Here is a 21,418-nt window from a genome sequence, read left to right as displayed (position 1 = left end):
TGGGATAACATTGGGGTTGGCTCGGAAAGTCAACAGGTAGGCTTAGGACTTTTCTTTGACATAGGGACACCAGTTAGAGAATTCTTACAGAAGCTGACTGCATTTCAAAGTCCTCCCTGAAAGTTATCTAGCTTTGTTAAACATTATCTGGTACCCCTTATACCTCCTTATTCCTCTCCCAAGTAAGCTGAATTCAAGATATCCAATTGTGCCCATTTTTTCATGGACTTCATGGTCTTTCCAAATAAGCTCAAAGTCACAAGATGTTTTGGACATAGGAAATGGCCTAAGGATGGTCCAATTTAATACTCAGGGGTTTGGGCCAGAGACAAGTCATGCAGTCTTAAAGTAATGCTTATGTGTGCTATAATGCCAGTGGCCATTAGGTAATACCCCATGCCTAGGTGGACTTACGCAGACTTGACTTTGCTTTCAGTAGATGGCACTAATCCATTACCTAACATTTTGGATGTGAACAGTCAGGATTAAACTATGCCAAAGCATATTTCACCCCCATAAAAAAACTACTTGCAAGGCTGCATTCCGGATGTTTCTAATAAACAAGTATAATGTGATTATCTCTTTAAAATAAATCTGTGACTAAATCTTCCAGAATTTTATGACTGGGGTTTTTTAGTTTCTAACTCTTGTGTTAGGATTGGTCTAACACAAGTATATATGGACAATGACCAGATCATATATGGTAAAATATGAAAAAAGACAGAAAAGAGTCTTAGTAAAAACCACTGGTATGGATTTGATTTTGTGTGTGTGTTGTATGTCTTCTGCTCTTTGTCATTAAAGACTAAAGCCTAATTAGAATGAAAAGTAAACTGAACAATAACACACTACTGCTACTACCGCTACTAATTATAATAATCATCACAGCTAATTTTGAGTATTTACCGTATGCCAGTCACTGTTCTAAGACTTTTTTATTCAACTTGATACTAGAAAAATACTTATGAGGTTGGTATCACTTATTACAGAATGCCAACCTACTAGTTTTGTGACAAGGAACTCACAACCTGGGAAGTGAAACCACAGCCTCTGCAGAAATCAGCTTAAAAGGTCAGGAGTTGGTCAGGGACTGCCAGCTTCTCTTCCCCCTCCCCAACTCAGGGCCCACCTGAGAAAGCCCTAAACCAATCATATAAGAAGCTGTCTTTCTAGATGACCTGCCTCCAGCTCCTCCATGCCAATATGCTCCAAGCAGAGCACAACGAAAGCCTTTCTCTTCCCACTATTATTAAGTATAATTGCATGGGTCAGAGTTAAACAAGCAAGGAAAACTTTATTCAAGACAACTGCATTAGAGGCCAGATGTGGTGGCTCAAGCCTGTTATCCTAGCACTTTGGGAGGCCAAGGCAAGTGGATCATTTAAGGCCAGCCTGCACAACATGATGAAACCCCCGTCTCTACTAAAAGTTAAATAACTAAATAAAATATTCTGGTGTGGTAGCATGCATTTGTACTCTCAGCTACTGGGGAGGCTGAGGCAGGAGAATCGCTTTAACCCCGGAGGCAGAGGTTGAGTTGCAGTGAGTCAAGACTGCATCATTGCCCTCCAGCCTGGACAACAGAGCAGGACAGTCTCCAAAAACAAAAACAAACAAATCAAACCAAACAAAAAAAAAACAATTGCAACTGGGGAGAGAGATTAAACTCCAATTCTTTGAAACAAAAGGTGGGAACATTTTAAGCATTAAGGTGAGAATGTTAAAAGTGTGATTATGTCATAAATCAATGTAATTATGTCATACATATTTGCTGATTGGCACTTTGAGAAGTTGGGCTTCTACCCTCCCGCAGAGACTGAAAGTTAGAGACGTCTGGTTTTGTTTGTTTGTGTTTTTGTTTTTTTGGTAATTACATTTCAAAGGGATGGCTCCTAGGTCCTTAAGAAAAACTTACCAGGATCTTAGATTTATATTTCAAAGGAGCAGAGAAATAATTTACAGTTGGAAGTCTTCTAAAATAAATGCTCTAAGAAAAGGGAAGTCAGGGACCTACAGTCAAGAAGCTTATCTAAAATTTAGCAAAACTTAGGAACTGGTAAGATCATCTTGGTCACTATAAAGCTTTCCTATTGCCCTGCCTGCCTTCGCTTCTAGCTAAGCACAAATGATGCTGGCTGACTCCCTTACTATACCAAGCTCTGCAAACACAGCCTCTGTTTGTTCTACTTTTGGGAAGGCTTCTCCTCAGAGTTCTCTTGTTCTCTTTTAACATTAGAAATCTAAGTTTGAATTTGGTTAATTCCTTGCTTTGAAGATGACCGAGTCTTAATGTTTTGTTTGTGACTATTGGCTGCATCATGCCTGAAAACTGACCATAACTCCTCAGTCTCTCCAAAGTAATCTGGACTTTGCTATCTTTAACTAGAAAAGTAAATTCACAGATTTGCCCTCCCTAATTACAGAGCGAAGTACTGACTGCATTTATAGAGATGTCATGGTGTTCAGGAGTCACAGCCCTTTGTTTACTTATCAGAATCAGTTGATTCAAATTCTGGCTTCACCTTTTCCCCACCCCTTACAATTTATCACAAGTGGCTGACAAGTCCTGACTCAGCCTGTAGAGGTGTTGCAATTGTGCAATGTGTTAATGACTTCCCGACTTTTCACCCTTATAAGAGTTTTGAGGATGTATTATTTCATATTCCTAGATATGAAATAGTCACATTTCTGAAATAGTTTGAAATTCAATGATGAGTCAATGGCTCATTGGGACAAACTTTAAAATAATAAGGCTCTTTAAAAAGACCTCTCTTTCACCTCCTGTTATCTTTAAATATTTTCAAATTTCTACAAATTATTATCTTCATGACACTGTTAACAATTAATAGGGAATACAGAATAAATAAACTTTTTAGTTTTGGTAAGTGGCAAAATAGAACACAGAACTAAATATGAGAATATGTCAATGTTTCTCAAACTTTAATGTGAATCATCCAATGATCTTGACAATGCAGATTCTGATTCAGCAGATTTGGAATGGGGCTTGAGATTCTATGTTTCCAAACGTCTTCATGGAGATGCCCAGGTTGCTGTTTCACAGAAAACATCTTGAGTAGCATATGTGTGTTTATATTAAGACAATACTCAGAAAAGATACAGAGGTTACATTAATACTACTTTATATAGTTTATGCTTAGAAAAATGTATGTATATATTTAGGTATATACACATGAAAATATAATAAAATAAAGCCATATTTGGCTGGGCATGATAGCTGAGGCCTATAAGCCCACCGTGTTAGGAGGGAGGCCAAGGCAGGAGGATTGCTTGAGTCCAGAATTTTAAGACTGGCCTGGGCAACATAGCAAGGCACTGTCTCTATAAAATAAAATAAAAACAAAACAAAACAAAACAAAACAAAAAACTCATCCTTGAAACATGCCAAATATTAAAAGAGATTTGGGGTCATCTGTACATTTTTGTTTCCTTAATAATAACTTCCTTTTTCTTCATAATATTTCCCCAATTTTATGCAGTGTGAATAACTTTTTCTTTGAATAAAAAGTTTTTTTTTTCTTTTTCAAAGCAAAGAGCCACATCAAGTTTTATCACCACGCACTGGTAACGTCCAACAAAAATAAGCAGCAAGTCAAATGTAATTCTTCCCAAAAGGAGATGATGGTTGTAAACAAAGAGTTTCAAGACAGGGTGACACTTGCCTGATTCTGGTGGCTATGCAATTCTGACATTTGTCTTATGGTCACTGGAGTGGCTTCTGGAAGTCTTTGATGTGGTTCATCCACCAAACACGATTTTAGATAATCTTATTTTTTAGTGGAGTAGAGGTAAGATCAAACAGCCAAGGCCCAGCCATTCTCAGAGATTTCTTGGTATTAAGGATGCCCAATTCACTTTGGATGAATTCCCAGGTCACTTGTAAATGGGATAAGATTTCTCAGGCTCTTCCCATGACAGGGTTCTGCTTGGATCAGGAGCACCTGTGAAGCAGATTCAACAGTATTTCAACTTACTATTTTTTGTTTCCAGTGTGAAGGAAATCCATAAACATGTTGCAGGCAATTAATAGGGAAGTTGAGTAAGTGCTTTAAAAATAAATTTTCATTGCTTGGAACACTGTGAGGAAAGGAAAAAAAAATCGCTTAAAATGAATTCAAACATATTTGGTTTAAAGGAGTTAAGCTAACTTGACTAAGTGCATTTCTGGCTGAAAGACAAAATGAAAACAAATTGTGTCTATTCTCCTTCTCTAGACAACAGGGTATCAGATTGAAAATCCCAGAGGGAAAACAAACTAACCTGACAAATCAAAGAAAGTATTCAAAGCTATCTGCCCAGACTAAGTGGTATGTAAAATCTTTTCATACCACTTAGTTCTGGGCAGGAGGGAGCTTGGCTCAAAGAGCTAAGGTATACTATGCTTAACAAAGCATAGTATACCTTAGCTCTTTGAGCCTTAGCATGAGTCCCTACACAAGATGTGAACGTCATTTCTAAGGAATGTAAGAAATATACTTGCTGATCCATTAAAGGTTTGGAAAAGCTAGAAATAAGTCATGTCTTTCAGGAGTACAGAAGAGTCTTACTAAAAACCACTGGTTTGGCTTTCAATGGATTTCTTGTGTTATACAATTTCTGCTCTTTGTTACTAAATAAAAGTCTAAAGCCTAGTTATGATGAAAAGTGAACTAAATAATAACCATGCTAATAATAAAAATGTGACTAACTTCAAGCATTTATTGTATGACAGGCAGGATTCTAAGTATTTTAATTTAACTTAATCCTCTCTATGAAGAGATATGAAAAAAACTCTATGAAGTTGATATGATTTATTGTCCCCACTTCAGGAATCAGGACACAGAGGCACACAGAAATAAGGCACCTTTGCCCAAGGACACACAGTTAATAAAGAGGTAGAGCCAGTTTTGAACCCAAGCAGCTGAGTTCCAGAGCCTGCCTCCAGAGGAGGCAACTGAGTGATGCTACTTACCATTTTTGGTTATTGTGAAAGAGACTTGGTTTTGTTCTCTATACTCAATGATCAGTCACCTGGGGCATGTGATGATTCAACCGAATTAATAAACTCAGGTCTGAAACTTTTATGCCACGCAGGTTAATCTCACACTGGAGTCAGGCAGGTTGTTAGGAAAAGAGATTCATTTTAAGGGTTGAATCTTTTCTACCTGTCAAGCAGTTTTGAACACAAATGAGCTCAGATGCTGAATTCCTCTCCCAAGTGAGGGTCTCACAGGCCTAAGAACTGCTAATGATGATTCTCCAGGCAAGGGGCCTTGCAGAATTCAGGAACATCACGGTGATTCTAGCACTTTTCATAAACACCAATTAGAAAACCTAGGATATCCTCGGTCATCTTTTGACCCCTAAATAAGGGTCAAATAAGTCCTTTAATGGCCACCCCAAACCTTTAGGAGGGAGATGACCATATTCTTCATTCACTTAGTAGGCATTAGCAATTACTAGCTGTGTGACTTACATGTGCTATATGACCTCTAGGCCTAGAGGTCGTGAGTAAAACAGGGGTGTCTTATCTATCTGGCCTGCCAGGAGACAAGGGGTGGATCAGATAATTTTCTGAGAACATTTCAAGCTCTAAACTAAAAATGAAGGCAAAAAGGAAGACTGGGAAGAAGGCACTTTTCAACCATTTGCTCATCAAAAGCCAGAGTCCTCCTTGCTTTGTTAATTCTTGCAGCAAACTCCTTCAGTAGTGGTAAAGTCAAGCAGTTCACCTGGAGAGGGCTTCTTTGCTCCTCACAGAGCTGCAACCAAGCCAAATACTAAAGAGTTAATTCAGATGGTATTTAATAATAAAGAGGAATAAACAAAATAAGAAAAATTAGTTGTTTCAGTAGTACCAGAAGAGATTTTTTTAACTACACAAGGAGAGTGGTATTATCAATCCATTCTTGACTATAAGTCTCATTAATGAAGAACTATGGAAAAGAAGACATGCACTCATGGCAAACTACATATTGCCATCCACCTTTAGATCAGAACATTTACACGCAGTATGTTTAATATTAAAATTAAAGATTTCTGATAAATGCATGTTTACAGGACTAAATTAGCTATCGTTTGTGGTAAAGCCTTTTTAAATAGAATTTCATGGTATTTAAATCTTAGTCTTCTGTTCCCTACTCTTTCTTTCCCTAGCTCCTCTCTTTTTCTTTCTAACACGGAAATGTGGGGGAGAAAAATGAAAAGTGCACATCAGAAGAGAGTCACTTGCTGCTTTGGTTTTATTTTTTATTTTCCCATTTCTCTTTACTTTCTATTTTTGGCTTTTAAATCAAGCCTCTCTCCTACACTCACTCCCACTCTCTTTGCAGAGAGCAGACTTCAAACTTCACTTCTGCTTCTAGGTCCTAAACAGAAACAAGAAGGTGGGAGCGGGGTGGGGGAGTGTAACAGAAAAGAGATCAATCGAGTTACCGCAAAATGCAAATTAACAGGTTTGCTCATTTCAAAACTCCCACATTCTGCCAATTTGAAGATATCTTTTCTCCCCCTCTTCTGAATTACTTAGCTCCCCAGACTCCCACGGAATTCAAACCACAAAGAAGGTATTATACTGCTTACAGTTCTTATCTGCCTCTCTGAAGCGCTGCACCAGCCTCTGGAAAGGTTCCTTCTGCAGGTTAATTGCAGCTTGGAGTTCCCAGAAGAGCATTTTCTTTTAAGGATGATCGCTCATCCACCGTCCCGGAACATTTCTCGGGCTCCTCTTTAGAGTCTAATCTCCTCCTCGAGCCAGCTCCTTGGAGACTGTGAAACCCTCCTCTCCGCGGCGTGGAGCCGGGGTGCCTTTCTTCGTGCCTGGAGAGCCCGGGGTTCAGCAGGGCCCCCGGCGCCCCCCAGGCGGTCTCTCTCTACTGCTGCGAAAAGTGAGCGCGGTCACAGAGTGCTCCTCAGTCCTCGTGGTCATGCGACCCTTGGCCCACGAGGTCTGCAACACTTCTTGCGTTACCTGATAATCCTCCACCCGCACCAGCACGTATTTGGGTGGGTCTGCTGGGTCCCGCGGAGGGGCTACACACCTGCCAGAAATTCGCTTTTCTCGTTGAAAGACATGAGAAGAGCAGTTGGGCTCCTGGCCCTGGTCCTCGCCACCCGCAAGAGGAAGGTCCTCTCCCCCGGCCATCGCTTCCCGTGCAGGGTCCCCTTGAGTCCCTAACCACCTCTCTGGGTGCAGGAGAAAGATCACTTTGTCTCTGACCCAGGACTCACGGTCCATTTCCTCTCCGGCCCGAGGTCCGAGGGTCCGACCTGCCGACTTGCCCTCGTGGCCGCCGTCCAGGCTTCTGCTCGCCCCTGCCGTCCTGGGATTCGGGGCGCCCGGAGCCAGTGGAGCCCCGCGCTCCACCTCGCGCGGGAAAGGCCTGCGGGAGGAGTCCGTGGGATTCGCAGCTCCCTGAGGCCCCCTGGTCCCCATCCTAGCAAAAGAGTCATTCATTCGTTCGTTCTTTGACCGGTTCCGGCAGCGAGCGCCTGCTGGGCTCGGGAAAGCGCGGGACCAGCAAACCCTGGGTGTGGCCCCTGCGGCCGCCCCGGACTCCCCGCCCGCGAGAGATGGAGATTGGATCAGCCCTAGGCCAATCGCACGCGGAGCCCGCCTCCCCGCGCCCCGCCTCGCCCACCTCGCGGCCGTCTAGCCTTTCAAAGAGGAAGCTGACACAAGCCCCAGTCGCCGCTTCTTCCTCCTACCCCTGTCCGTAGCCCTGCCCCCTTTGTCGTTCTCTGATTCAGTCCCCTCTTCTCACGTCGGTCCTAGTTTGCCACCCTCCTTTCGTTTTTCTCCGGAGCTGAGGCTTAAAGGACACCTTCGCACTGCGCCCCCCTTGTATGCCCTGAAGTATGTTTGCTTTCCAAGGACACTCCTTGAGGTGAAGGAACAAGAAAGTTTGTTTGCATTTTAATTATCTGATCTAATTCTAAAAAGGGTTTTGTGTCCACTCCGAATCCACTCCCACCATGCTGCCAAAGTGGAATGTAGGTAGATCAAAGGGTCAGACTGAAAAGCTGAAGCCTTGGAGAAATTGGTTTTGGTTTCTTTGACCTTATTCCTTTGGAATGCCAGGATCTGGAAGACATCTGGAGCTCTGTCTCCCACTCCCTCACCCCCTGTCCTCCCTTCTCCTTCTCCTTCTCTTCCTTTTCTCCCTCTCCCTCTCAGTCCCTTAGGTAGCCGGGACTACAGTCTCATACCCCCATGCCCGGCTTTTACTTATGTTTTTATTTTCTAGAGATGGTAGAGGTGGGGCTCTCCTATATTGCCCAGTCTGGTCTCAAACTCTTGGGCTTATGAGATCCCAGGATCCCCACCCCACCCCCACACCTGCCTGGGCCTCCCAAAATTCTGGCATTATAGGCTTGAGCCACCGCCCTGGCCAGTCTTCATTTCGTTTGAAATGAACCCTTTGTCTCAGAAAGGTGTAGTCTTTGATTTAAAACAAGCTACAAAACAGAAGCAAAACAAACATCCAAATGAAATTTTTTCAGGACTTAAAATTGTTTGTGTTTGTGTCGTTTATAAAATCCCCTCTGCACCCACCCGTCCTCTTTAACCACGGGTGTTATGTATCTCTGGAGAGGCTTTCAGAATTTCATAGGCAGGCCCACTGGACACACTACTCTTTCCCTAAGGGTAAGGGAGGTGGGGGCGCGGTGGCTCAAGCCTGTAATCCCAGCACTTTGGGAGGCCGAGGCGGGTGGATCACGAGGTCAAGAGATCAAGACCATCCTGGTCAACATGGTGAAACCCCGTCTCTACTAAAAATACAAAAAATTAGCTGGGCATGGTGGCGCGTGCCTGTAATCCCAGCTTCTCAGGAGGCTGAGGCAGAAGAATTGCCTGAACCCAGGAGGCAGAGGTTGCAGTGAGCCGAGATAGCGCCATTGCACTCCAGCCTGGGTAACGAGGGAAACTCCGTCTCAAAAAAAAAAAAAAAAAAAAAGAAAGAAAAAGAAAAAGAGCTCAGTTTGTGGTTTCCAGTTTATCCTTAGTAATAGCTGCTTGTTTTATTTAAAAAAAAAAATTGTTGGCTGAGTATGGTGGTTTATGCCTGTATTCCTAGCGCTTTGGGAGTCTGAGGTGGGTGGATCCACTTGAGGCCGGGAGTTCGAGACCATCCTGGTCAACATGGTGAAACTCTATCGCTACAAAAAGAACAAAAATTAGTTGGTTATGGTGGTGTATACCTGTAATCCCAGCTATTTGGGAGGCTGAGGCACCAAAATCACTTGAACCTGAGAGGAGGAGGTTGCAGTGAGCCAAGATCACACCACTGCACTCCAGCCTGGGCATTACAGCAAGAATCTGTCAAAAAGGAAAAGAAAAGAAAAAAAGAAAGACAGAAAGAAAGAGAAAGGAAGGAAGAAAGGAAAAATCCAAATCCTGCCTGATTTAGAAAAATGAGTGCAATGGTGAAAAATTCTGCCCATATATAAAAAACAAAGTAGAATGGTGAAATATTTGGAAAGGAAGGACTTCTGATATCTGCCAAATCATATAAATAAACAAAGTGATAGAGGAGGGGTGTGAAAATCTGGGTCAGCTCCGGCTGTTTAGAAGCCTAACCTTAGTGGGCACAGTGGTGCCTACTGGTAATCCCAGCTGCTTGGGAGGTTGAGGTGGGAGGATCCCTTGAGCCTAGGAGCTGGAATCTGGCCTGCACCGTATGAGACTCTTGTCTCTTAAAACAAAAACAAAAAAATACACATGCCTGACCTTGAGCTGGGTACTGCTCAGTCACAATTAACTAAAATTTTTGAGTGTTTTAGCCAAGAACTGTTCCAAGCAACATATTTATTCTTCACAACAAACTATGGAAGTAGTACTATTTCTTTGGTCTCCTTGAAATCTTTGAAGCACAAAGAGGTTAAGTGTGTGCCCAAGGTCAAACACCAATAAATAGTGGAGCAAAGATTCTAATTTATTTAAATGCTTTTTCCAAAATGTCCTCTAAATTACCTTCATATTTTAAGCCTATGACTTCATCTTCTTTTCTGTTCATTTACGCAACCACTAATTACTAACTATATGCTACTCTTCTAGGTGATAGGCATCTGGAGGAACAAGCCAAATTCTTTATCCTCTTAGGGTTTTTTTTTGGAAACGGAGTCTTGCTCTTGTCACCCAGGCTGGAGTGCAGTGGCACAATCTTGGCTCACTGCAACCTCGGCCTCCCGGGTTCAAGGGATTCTCCTGCCTCAGTCTCCCAAGTAGCTGGAATTATAGGCACCCAAGCTACGCCTGGCTAATTTTTGTATTTTTAGTAGAGATAGGGTTTCAGCATTTTGGCCAGGCTGGTCTTGAACTCCTGACCTCATGATCTGCCTGTCTCAGCCTCCTAAAGTGCTAGGATTACAGGCATGAGTCAGCATGCCTGGCCTTTTTTTTTTTTTCCTTCTTTCTTTTTTTTTGTAAGACAGAGTTTTGCTCCTGTCACCCAGGCTGGAGTGAAATGGCACGATCTCGGCTCACAGCAACTTTACCTCCAAGGTTCAAGCAATTCTCCTGCCTCAGCCTCCTAGGTAGCTGGGATTACAGGAGACTGCCACTATGCTCAGCTAATTTTTGTATTTTTTGTAGAGACAGGGTTTCACCATGTTGGCCAGGCTCATCTCGATGTTGTGACCTCAAGTGAGCTGCCCGCCTTGGCCTCCAAAAGTACTGGGATTACAGGTATGAGCCACCACACCTGGCTAAAGTTTTTATTCTTATACATGCAGTAATATATATCAATCCTCTGTCCCAAACTAGGAGATTATCAATTAACTTTAATTTACATGAAGATCACCTGCAGTTCAATGTCCTATTCTAATTACAAAGATTCTGTTCTTATAGGTTTGGGGTAGGGATTAGCATATAGATTTTTAGCAAGGCCCTCAGTAATTCTAAACCTAGTGGTCTATGAACATAACGAGAAGCATTTTCAAAAATATGTATAGACTCTAACACTTTTGCTTACTTAGAGTGGCAACAAGAATACTATATTTTCTTTCTGTGAAGAATATTGTGAGACTTCTAATAAGGTGTCTGCACTCCAGCCTGGGTCACAGAGCAATACTCTGTCTCAAAAAAAAAAAAAGGATAATAAAGCTTCTTTGCAAAAAGAAATGTATTAATTGGTTGTGAAATATGCATCCATCCTATATAACTACATTATTCTTGCCAAGTAAATGCAAAAATTTCTGTAACAGGTTGGGGGAACAAAACTGATACTAAGGGAAACAATGTAAACCACAACATTAATTGCTTTCAAATGTCTTTTTTGCCATTGGGGATTATATGAGATATTAGAATGGGGTATGAGAAAAGAGGAAAAGTTATATGCTGAAGAATGAAGCAGACTAATTCATCATATTGCACTTGAATTTCTAGATGTCAAGAAGTTATGTATTAATGCATGAAAGAACATGAAGGGGAAATGCTAAATAAATCAATCTCCAAAAAGGTAAACTCTAATAAGAATATTAACCAGAGAAACAGGTAGCTTTGCCTCTAGGATAGTGGTGTCTGCTGTGCCTTAATATCTCAAATCTCAAAGTGCCTAAAAGACTAATAGAGGACGCTAAATTGAACCCATTTACTTCCTCTCTGAAGTGCCCATAATAACTGCAAATATGCAGGCTGGTGAGGGGTAATAAAGCAATTTATATTCCTGGGGTCTATAAAGTTATTGGGGATCATCAACACATGATCTGCAGGTAGTGCCCAAAGAAGAAGACTTTAATTGATAGCCCAGTCTCCCAAAGAGCAGTCCCACTCATTTTGCCTATTAGAACTAGAAGTTATTTTTACATACTTTTGACGCTCTCAGTTACTTGAGCAATTCTGCCTTTCGAAGACTTACCCTCCACTTGCAGAACTCTGCCTTTAATTTACACCTGTAGCAATATTTCATAGCTTTTTTTCCCTACCAGATATAACATTCTTGAATGGAAAACTGGCCTATTCAACAGTTTTTCACTTCAGGCAGCCAGGCCATGGTGATCCCAACTGAACATTATCAAAACTCGAAATAAAAGCATCGTTTATATAAAGCCACTCTGTGACCATGTTTGGAACAAGACAGACAAGACCACCAAAAACCACAAAGAAAATTAAACCTCCCCCACTTAACGGCTAACAGAAATGACTATCAGTCCTTTAATCCTCGTCTTTCCTAGATAAGAATTACCAAGGTACCCTATCACTGAGTTCATCCCACTTCTTCGACAACATCTAATGCAGCACTGGCTCCTGCTTCCTTAAATCTTATTTAGGACTATGATCTCTAGTCCAAATCCTATATAAAGCCCCTCCCAACTCCACTTAGTGAATTATCCCATAATTACTCAAGGGTGCATTCTTACCTGCTGAAGTAAGAAAAATAAATTTAATTTAAATTTTTTTATGTAAAAATAAATGTAATTTTAAAACTGTGATTTTAAATTTTAGTAAACAAAGACCAGCAAGAACACTCCTGTACTTAAGAAAAATACATTTATTTTTCTCTTCTCCGATTTGTGAATTATGTTGCCCAAAGCACTAATAGACAGCTAATCTGCCAATATTGTATAGATTATTAAGGAATAGGGTGTCACATTAACTCTACAACCTGTAGAGTTACATTTTACAAAATGTAAAAAATACATTTATTTTTCTTAAGTACAGGAGTGTTCTTGCTGGTCTTTGTTTACTAAAATTTAAAATTTGTCAATGTAGAAAGTATATAATGTTGTACTCCCAAATGAAGTAGGCACATACATTGGAGGTAGAAAGTGAGGGGGACAAATTGGAGTCATAATGGATTGGTAGTTGCTTGGTTACAATCAGCTTGAAGTGGCTCTAGCATTAAGAAATGCAGCAATGCATTAACTGAATAAATATATCAATCAAATAAAACAATAAATTAATAGAACATTACTTTTAAATGGGAAATGCAGAGTGTAGAAAGTAGAGGGACAAAGAAGAACTCTTCTATTTGAGCAAATTAGCTACAGTTTGTGCTTCTGTGTCTGGTTGTAGAGTTAATGTGACACCCTATTCCTTAATAATCTATACAATATTGGCAGATTAGCTGTCTATTAGTGCTTTGGGCAACATAATTCACAAATCGGAGAAGAGTCAGCAAAGATCTTTACTCTTATTGAGTCAGTTGATAAATAATATATTCAGATAATATTTTTCATCTTTAGAAATAAATGAGCCTGCCATGTTATGACAAGTTGTGCTCACTCACATATTAATTTCATCAAGAAATAGGTTAGTGGTGGCTCTCAACTATGGTTGTACATGAAGTGCAGGCTTCACCTGATACTATTGGATTAGACTGAAAGAGGGGGTACAGGCAAGACCATTTTTTGTACCATCCCCATCTGAAATGATCAAGTGTAACTAAGATTAAGGATCATTGCATAGGCCAGATGTGATGGCTCACGTCTGTAATCCTAGCACTTTGGTAGACAGAGGTGGGCAGATCACTTGAGGCCAGGAGTTGGAGACCAACCTGGCCAACATGGCGAAACCCTGTCTCTACTAAAAAATACAAAAATTCAGCTAGGTGTGGTGATACACAACTGGAGTTCAGCTACTCAGGAGGCTGAGGCATGAGAATTGCTTGAAACCAGGAGGCGGAGCATACCACTGCACTCCAGCCTGGGCGCCAGAGCGAGACTCTGTCTCAAAAAAAAAAAAAAAAAAAAGAAGGATAATAAAGTTTCTTGGCATAAAGAAGCTTATTAATTGGTTGCTAAATATGCATCCATCCTATATAACTATGTTATTCCTGCCAAGTTAATGCAAAATTTTCTGTAACTAGAGTTTATAATCAGGTTGGGGGAACAAAACTTATAGATTATAAAACAGCCAAATTTTCCAACTTGTAAATAAGATTGAATTACTTCTGTAGTTTTCACATGTGGCTGTGCACTGAAATCACCTATGGGAATATTTCTAAACAAAAATGTTATTTGGCTCCCTCTGAGATGTTTGGACTTAATTGGCCTGGAGTGGACTTTAAGATACTGGTGTTTTAAAAATCTGCTAGATAGTTCTAATACGCCACCAAGTTTGAGAACCACCAAATTAGATTAACTTTAAGGCTGTTAAATAAGGAAAAAATAAGAATAACATGTATACTCCAGACCACAATTTACTAAAGGGAATTTAAAGTAATGAAATTTAGTAAAGAAAGAAAGTGGTGAGAGCTAGAGTAGTTGAGACAGACTTCATGGAAACAGGGAAATTCTGTCTGTACCGGTTTGGATACTTTGGTTGGAAGCTACAGAAACCAACGGCTGTGTACTGTATTGTATACTCCCAAAGTTCCTGGTTGAAACTCCGCCCCTCAGTGTGACTGTATCAGGAGCTAATGATACATTCATTAATGCGATAATAAGGTTAAATGAGTTAATAAGAGTAGTGCTTTTAATCCCATTAGGACTGTGACCTTAGAAGAAGGGGAAGAGAGATTGTTCTCTCTCTCTCTTTCTCTCTCTCTCTCTCTCTCTCTCTGCCATGTGAGGACACAGCAAGAAGGCACCTATTTCCAAGCTCAGAAAAGGATCACCAGCCATGCTGACCCTTTGCTCTTAGACATCAGCCTCCAAAACTGAGAAACCAAATTTCTGCTGTTTAAGCCATGCAATCTGTGGTATTTTATTATTGAGCAGCCTGAGCTAATATATCAACTTTAATTCAGTTAAGGAAAATAGACTTTATCATGAGGATATTAGCAGCTCACAGATTTCTTGGGAAAGCAGATGTACCAGACTTTAAAGGAGGTAAAAAGGAAAACTGTTGCAGATGATATTACAGAAGAAGTCTTACAGCTGATTCCATCACTAGGCTAAATAAACATTTATTTTGAGACAGCGTATTGCTCTGTTGTCCAGGCTGGAGTACAGTGGCATTATCATGGCTCACTGGAGCTTCGACCTCCCCGGTTCAAGCAATCCCCCCGCCTCGGCCTTCCTAGTAGCTGTGTCTAAAGTGCACACCACTATGCCCAGCTAATTTTTGTATTTTTTGTAGGTAGGGATTTGGCATGTTGCCCAGGCTGGTCTCAAACTCCTAGGCCCAAGTGATCTACCTGCTTCAGCCTCCCAAAGTGCTGCAATTACAGGCATAAACCACCATACCCAATGAATAAACTTAAAGTCTCTCACTTGTCCTTGAGGTACTAAGGAAACTAAATCCCACTCGGAGGTATCCCCTTGTCTGAGTTTATACCACCTGCTTACCCTTTGATAATACAGGAAAATAAAAGAAAACATATAGTCAAAAAAACTTTGGGGACCACCTTGGCTTCTATAACGGAAAGCATTCAGCTGAACAACAAAACTGTACAATATATTAGAAGTAGAATTTGGATATGGAAGTAACAAATAGGCTATTCTGAACAAAGCAACATTGTAGGCTATGATGCAATGAGGCATATGAATAGAGCAATTTTATTCTTGATATTTCTTTTATCCTGTATCTAAAATACTTTCTATGTTTTTAACTATTACCATGGCTTCAACTACAACCTGTACACTGATAATTCTCCAATTTATATTTCTATTCTAGACCATGCCTCTTACTTCTAGACCAGACTTGTAGTAGATTATATTATTGTCTCAAATTATCTACTTCCTCTTCCTGAAGGATGATCATACTTATGAGCTTGTTTTTTATGTGATTTGCAATGCTTCCTCTATGGAAATACAATTGTCCATTCCACTGATGTTGACATTGATCATGTGACTTGCTGCAGCTTATAGGATGTAAGCAGATGTGACATTGGATGCATCTGAGCAGAAGTTTAAAGAGTCATTGTGAGGCTTGGCTCTGGGTATACCCATATCACGGCTGCTATCTTGGCTGAGATAGCAGCCTTGATATGCTTCTGCTCAGATGCATTCCCAGAATGAAGACAACACAGGGAACAGAGATGAGTAGAATCTAGTGAAGCTGCAGCAAGCTGATATGTACTTTGAGCATGAAGTAAACTTTTGTTATTGAAAACCAATAAAATTTTGGGCTTGTTTCTTGTCACAGTATAACATAGTGAAAAATGTTTCATTCAGTTTTCTACTGGACTCTCTTCTAAGGGTTCCGCAGTCACTCTAAACCCAAAATGTCTAAAATTGAATTCATCTTTACTTCTCTTAAATATGTCTTCTCTTTCTGCATTCTTTATTTGCAAAAATTACATAACTGGAAATTACATGACCCTTTCCTCTAGACATTAGTTATTTCTATCCCATACATCTAATATTAAGCTAAGTGTTGTAGATTCCACTTTTAAAATATTTTTTCTTTTTCTTTTCTTTTTTTAAATGGAGTCTCACTCTGTCACCTAGGCTGAGTTCAGTGACATAATCTCAGCTCATTGCAACTGCAACCTCCACCTTCAAAGTTCAAGTGATTCTCCTGCCCTAGTCTCTTGTGTAGCTGGGCTTACAGGCATGCACTGCCACACCCAGCTGATTTTTGTATTTTTAGTAGAGACGGGTTTTCCCCATGTTGGCCAAGCTGGTCTCTAACTCCTGACTTCAGGAGATCCACCTGTCTCCGACTGTCGAAGTGTTGGGATTACAGATGTGAGCCACTGCGCCTGGCCTCAAAACATATTTTTTCTTTTCTATCCCTTTTTCTCCAACCCCTGAAGCTACAAAAATAAAGTTAAACTTTTAGACATGACATAAAAGAGCTTCGTAATCCTACCCCAAACAATCATTATGTAGGTTGAAGGTGAATAAATATGAATGAAAATAAGAAAGAGCCTAAATGAACACAAAGTACAGGTTTGAGGATAGAGTGAGATTATTCTGTATAAATAAAATTCAACCTGATTATGGACAGACATTGAAAACAGCAAGCCTTTAAAGTGAGATCTTAATAATATTTCTTCTTATAACTAAGATTTTCATGACCTGGATAACAAAGACTGTGCAAAGAAAAAACACCTGGCTGTTTTCCTGGACTGAGTCAGGAGACTCGGATGGATCATGTTGCCTTAACAAGTCTCCCTGTGTCCTCATCTCTGAGGTGTAGAGAATACCAGCCTTGCTTTCTTCCCAGTGTTATTACGGAGTTCAGATGAAACAATTCTCCTGATAACTCTTTGTAAACTATAAAACCTATAAAAATATTTTAAATTTAATTTTTAAAATTTATTGTTCTTTAGAATTGTGGACCCAAAGCATAGTTTTTGATATGTTCTCAGGACTTAAACTAGATAATGAGAATCAGACTGGTAATTTTTTGATAGAAGACCAAATGTTGGTAGTTATAAATCTGGAAGGAAAAAGGAAAAGAGAGTGGCAATTCTGTAAATATCCCCAGAGATCTGAGATTAAATGGAAAGTGAAGTAATCGTTTAAAAAGGTATTTTTAACTTAAATTTGGAGTGACAAATATCTTTTTTTTTCCCTTGGGAAAAGATAAAAGAGGTTTAAGTTTACCTAGCATGTGGCCCTGAGACTAACTTTATATCTCTTTTTTCTCTCTCAAAAGCAGTTTCATTCCATAGAGAGATTGCAACTCCTAAATGATGTTGGCAAGACATTTTGAAATTGCAGGTTAAAAGACAAAGAATACGAGGTTAGCTAGATAACTGCAAAGGATGACTCATGTAACACTCTGATTATTTGCCTCTTTAATGGGATTTTAAAAGTGTAATTCAGCGTCAGCTGCCTGCATTATCCAAAGTTTTAAACTATATTCATCATCATTCTCTCCTGCTGGAGATCAGGATTTAAGACCAGGCTCTCTGATTGAGTTTGAATAAGCAAATTACTAAACAGGAAATTGCATCACCAGTAATTGAGTCAGCATTTAATGATGATGATAAAGAACCAATGTTCTTTAGCCCATATCCAACTTGAGCAGAAACAAAAGTTCACCTCTCCAACAGCAGCAGGTAGTGTTAGTCCAGAGAGAATTTAATCTTTGACTCAATATCAGTTAATATTAAATATTTGAAATAAAACAATCATTCATTGTAGTTCTTAAAAAAAAAGAGTCACAATCTTAATATCCAACCTGGAGTAGATAATAATTTAAAAATTTTTAAAAGATCAAGGTAATTTTTTCTCCAGTTATATTATTACATAATTAATATACAAGATCAAATGAGGTTATAATAACTAGAGGAAACTTCAATGATATATCTATGGAGACTTCATTTTCCAAATATTTAGCTCCAAGTAGAGACATACAAATGTGCTTTATCAACAAGGCAAAGAGCGAGTGGGTGGAAAATACTGTCTGTTGTTTAGCAAGTTTGCAAACAAGTTGATCTGGAATGTGCATGAAGTCAAAAAAACTCTTAGTAATAATCCTTCATTATCTTATATATACTTCATAATTCACCCCTCAAGGGCAAGGCTTGTGTAAAATGGCAAGGCAGGCTGAGTTGTGGTAATTGAGTTGGTCATTAGTCAACTCTGCTCCTTATCTCTACTCCTCCTTCTTTCTCAACCTCTTTGTTAAGGACAATCTTATATTATTTTCTTCTTTTCTTTTCTTTCTCCTTTTATTTAATTTTTTTTTTTTAAGACAGGGTCTCACTCTGTTGCCCAGGCTGCAGTGCAGTGGCACTGTCATGGCTTACTACAGCCTTGGCCTCCCAGGCTCAAGTGATCCTGCCACAGCCTCCCGTGTAGCTGTCACTACAGGTGTAAGCCACGGCACCCAGGTAATTTTTTGTAGAGATGAAGTGTTGCTATTTCCCAGACTGGTCTCAAACTCCTGGCCTCAAGCAGTCCTCCTACCACAGCTTCCCAATGTTTGGGGATTGCAGGCATGAGCCACTGAACACAGCTATTTTCTTATTTTCAGTGCTATAATTTTATTAAGAAAACTATGGAATTTAGCCGTCTCTCAGTTAAATACTGATAACAGCCTTTTCCTCTGGCCATGATTTATATCTTTTTTACCCTTTCTCTGCAATGTCTTACTCTTCACCTCTTCACTCCTCATTCTTTTTTTTGTTTTGTTTTAATCCATTTTTCCATTGTGTGCTGCTACAACAAAATAGACTAGGTAATCTACAATTAATAGAAATCTATTGGCTCATGGTTTGGGGGCTGGAAGGGCATTCTTGCTGCATCGGCCCACAGGAAAAAGTAAAAGGGCAAGAAAGAGGAGGGTGCAGGGGACCAAACTTAACCTTTAATAATAAACCCACTCCCTAAATAAGAACATTCATCCATTCATGAAGGCAGAGCCCTCATGGCCTGATCAGCTCTTCTTAGGCCACACCTGTCAACACTGTGGCACTGGGAATTACATTTCCAACACACGCTTCCTGGGGGACGTATTGAAACCATAGTACAATCCCTTCCTTACTTCGTAATGTGGTATAGTACAGAATTCAAGAGCGCAGCATGGTGGAGCCACACTCCCTAGATCTAATTCCTGGCTCTGCTATATGCTAGCTGTGTAATCTTGGGCAGGATGCTTACCTTCTCTTTGCCATAGTTTCATCACATGAAAAGTAAGTGAAGAAGAGTACAAGCCTCATAGAGTAAGATAATATATTTAAAGCCCCTAGAATAGTGTCTGACACTTAGTAAATGCCTTTTTTTCTAGAATGAAAGTGGGGGTTTTTGTTTCTTTTGTTCACTGCCATTTAGCCATTGCTGCTCTAGCTCCAATACCTAGACCAGTGCCTGATACCATTGTTTTTTTTTTTCTTTCTCTTATTATTATTGTTCATAGAAATGGGGTCTCATTATTTGCTCAGGCTGGTCTCAAACTCTTGGCCTCAAGTGATTCTTCCACCTCAGCCTCCCCAAATTGCTGGGGTAATAAGTATGAGCCACAGCACCCAGCCTGACACAATTGTTGAGTTAATTAATTTGGCACTTTCCTCTTTATTTCTATCATATTTATCTTACTATTTCTTTTCTCTTTGGAGCTCTACTTCCTCTTTCCTCTGCGATACATCTTTGTTCCACTTCCACATTTTTTCCTTCTTAGGTTTCTGTCATCTATTGCTAACACTTTTTCTTTTATGCCTGGGTTTAAGGTTTTTGAATAAAATCAAACTTTGAAATGTCAATATTTACTAATAATTAGTAGTCATAGAGTTACTGATGAAGAGATAGAGAAAGAAGAAATCCTTAGTCAAGGAAAAGTAAAAGTAAAATACCATTTTAGTATAATATTTTATATTAAATTTGTGGTGACTTCTATTTCAGTCTGTTGTACACATTAATCTGCTACTTTTTATCAATAGCTTTAGTGTGGCTCAAACATAAGAATACTTAATGATATATAGCTCGATAACCTTCATCTGGATTTATTAATATTTTATCATTAAAATATCTCATTTTATATATCTCCCCCCTTCCCTGACACATACAATGTGTATACATCCCTTCACTAAGAACACTTTGAAATTATTACAGATGCCATTAAATACTCAAGCATGAAATTAAAAAATGAATTCCTATATAACCACTACTATATTATACCTAAGAAAGTTAACATCAATCCATACTATCATTTAATATAGAGTCCATATTTGATCATTTCCAGTGGTCCCAAAAAAGTATATTTTAGATTTTATTCTCCTGTAGGTTTATAAATTATAGCTGGTTAAGCATCCTTAGTTCCTTATAATCTAGGATGAAGGAAGCATTCATTTTTTTTTTAATGACACTGACTTTTTTTAAATGAGTTCAGACCAATTGTCTAATAGAATCTACTTTTTGCATTTTTCTGATCAGATTCTGGTTAAACACTTTAGACAAGAACTCTTCATAGGCAACATATGGCACTTCTCATTGTATCACATCAGAAGACACACGGTGTTAGGTTGTTCCACCAGTACTAATGCTAATTTGATCACTTGTTTAACATGGTAATTACTAGATATCCCATTATAAAGGTACATTTTACCCTTTGTAATTAATAAGTGACCTGTGAGATTAGAGTTTGACACTATGTTATTATCCTGTTTCCCAACAGCCACTCAAGCACTGACTTAACCATCCATTGATAATCCTTTCCTGAATCAATTATTAAACAGAGTTCTTTGAAATGGGAATTTTCTAATGTTGTCATTTCTTTTTCATTCCTTAGCAGATATTCTTTTACAAAGAAGAACTATTGGGACAGGTGCTATGACTCATGCCTATAATCCCCAGGTGGGCAGATCACTTGAGCCTAGGAGTTTAAGACCAGCTGGGGCAACATGGAGAAACACTAATTCTACTAAAAATACAAAAGTTAGTGAGAAGGAGTAGCAGTGCCTGTACTCACAGCTACTTGGGAGGCTGAGATGAGAGGATCACTTGAACCTGGGAGGTTGAGGCTTCCATGAGCTGTGATTGTGTCCCTGCACTCCAGCCTCAGCGACAGAGCAAAAACATGGCTCTAAATCATAAAATAAAAGAAGAAGGTCTTTTGCTTGCTATCTATCCTACCCCTGTTTTT

At 39.6% G+C, this 21,418-nt stretch overlaps 1 protein-coding gene across 1 annotated transcript; it reads right to left on the bottom strand.

Moving 5' to 3' along the window:
- Positions 1 to 2,923: 2,923 nt before the first annotated feature.
- On the bottom strand, positions 2,924 to 7,524 carry C4H6orf141 (chromosome 4 C6orf141 homolog). The gene is made up of 2 exons (XM_054254079.2): positions 6,580 to 7,524; positions 2,924 to 3,959 (listed from the first exon to the last, which is right to left on the bottom strand). Exon 1 carries the CDS (start codon positions 7,451 to 7,453, stop codon positions 6,833 to 6,835), a length of 621 nt encoding a protein of 206 aa, XP_054110054.2. The 5' UTR covers positions 7,454 to 7,524; the 3' UTR covers positions 2,924 to 3,959; positions 6,580 to 6,832.
- Positions 7,525 to 21,418: the final 13,894 nt, after the last annotated feature.

This window comes from Callithrix jacchus, chromosome 4, assembly GCF_049354715.1.
Source record: "Callithrix jacchus isolate 240 chromosome 4, calJac240_pri, whole genome shotgun sequence".
Lineage (NCBI taxonomy): Eukaryota > Metazoa > Chordata > Mammalia > Primates > Cebidae > Callithrix > Callithrix jacchus.
Note: the sequence above shows the minus strand (reverse complement) of the source record. Positions and strands in the feature narration are given on the sequence as shown.

Coding starts and splice junctions, on each gene's coding strand:
- C4H6orf141 (XM_054254079.2), bottom strand. CDS start 7,453: ATGAATGACTCTTTTGCTAGGATGGGGACCAGGGGGCCTCAGGGAGCT.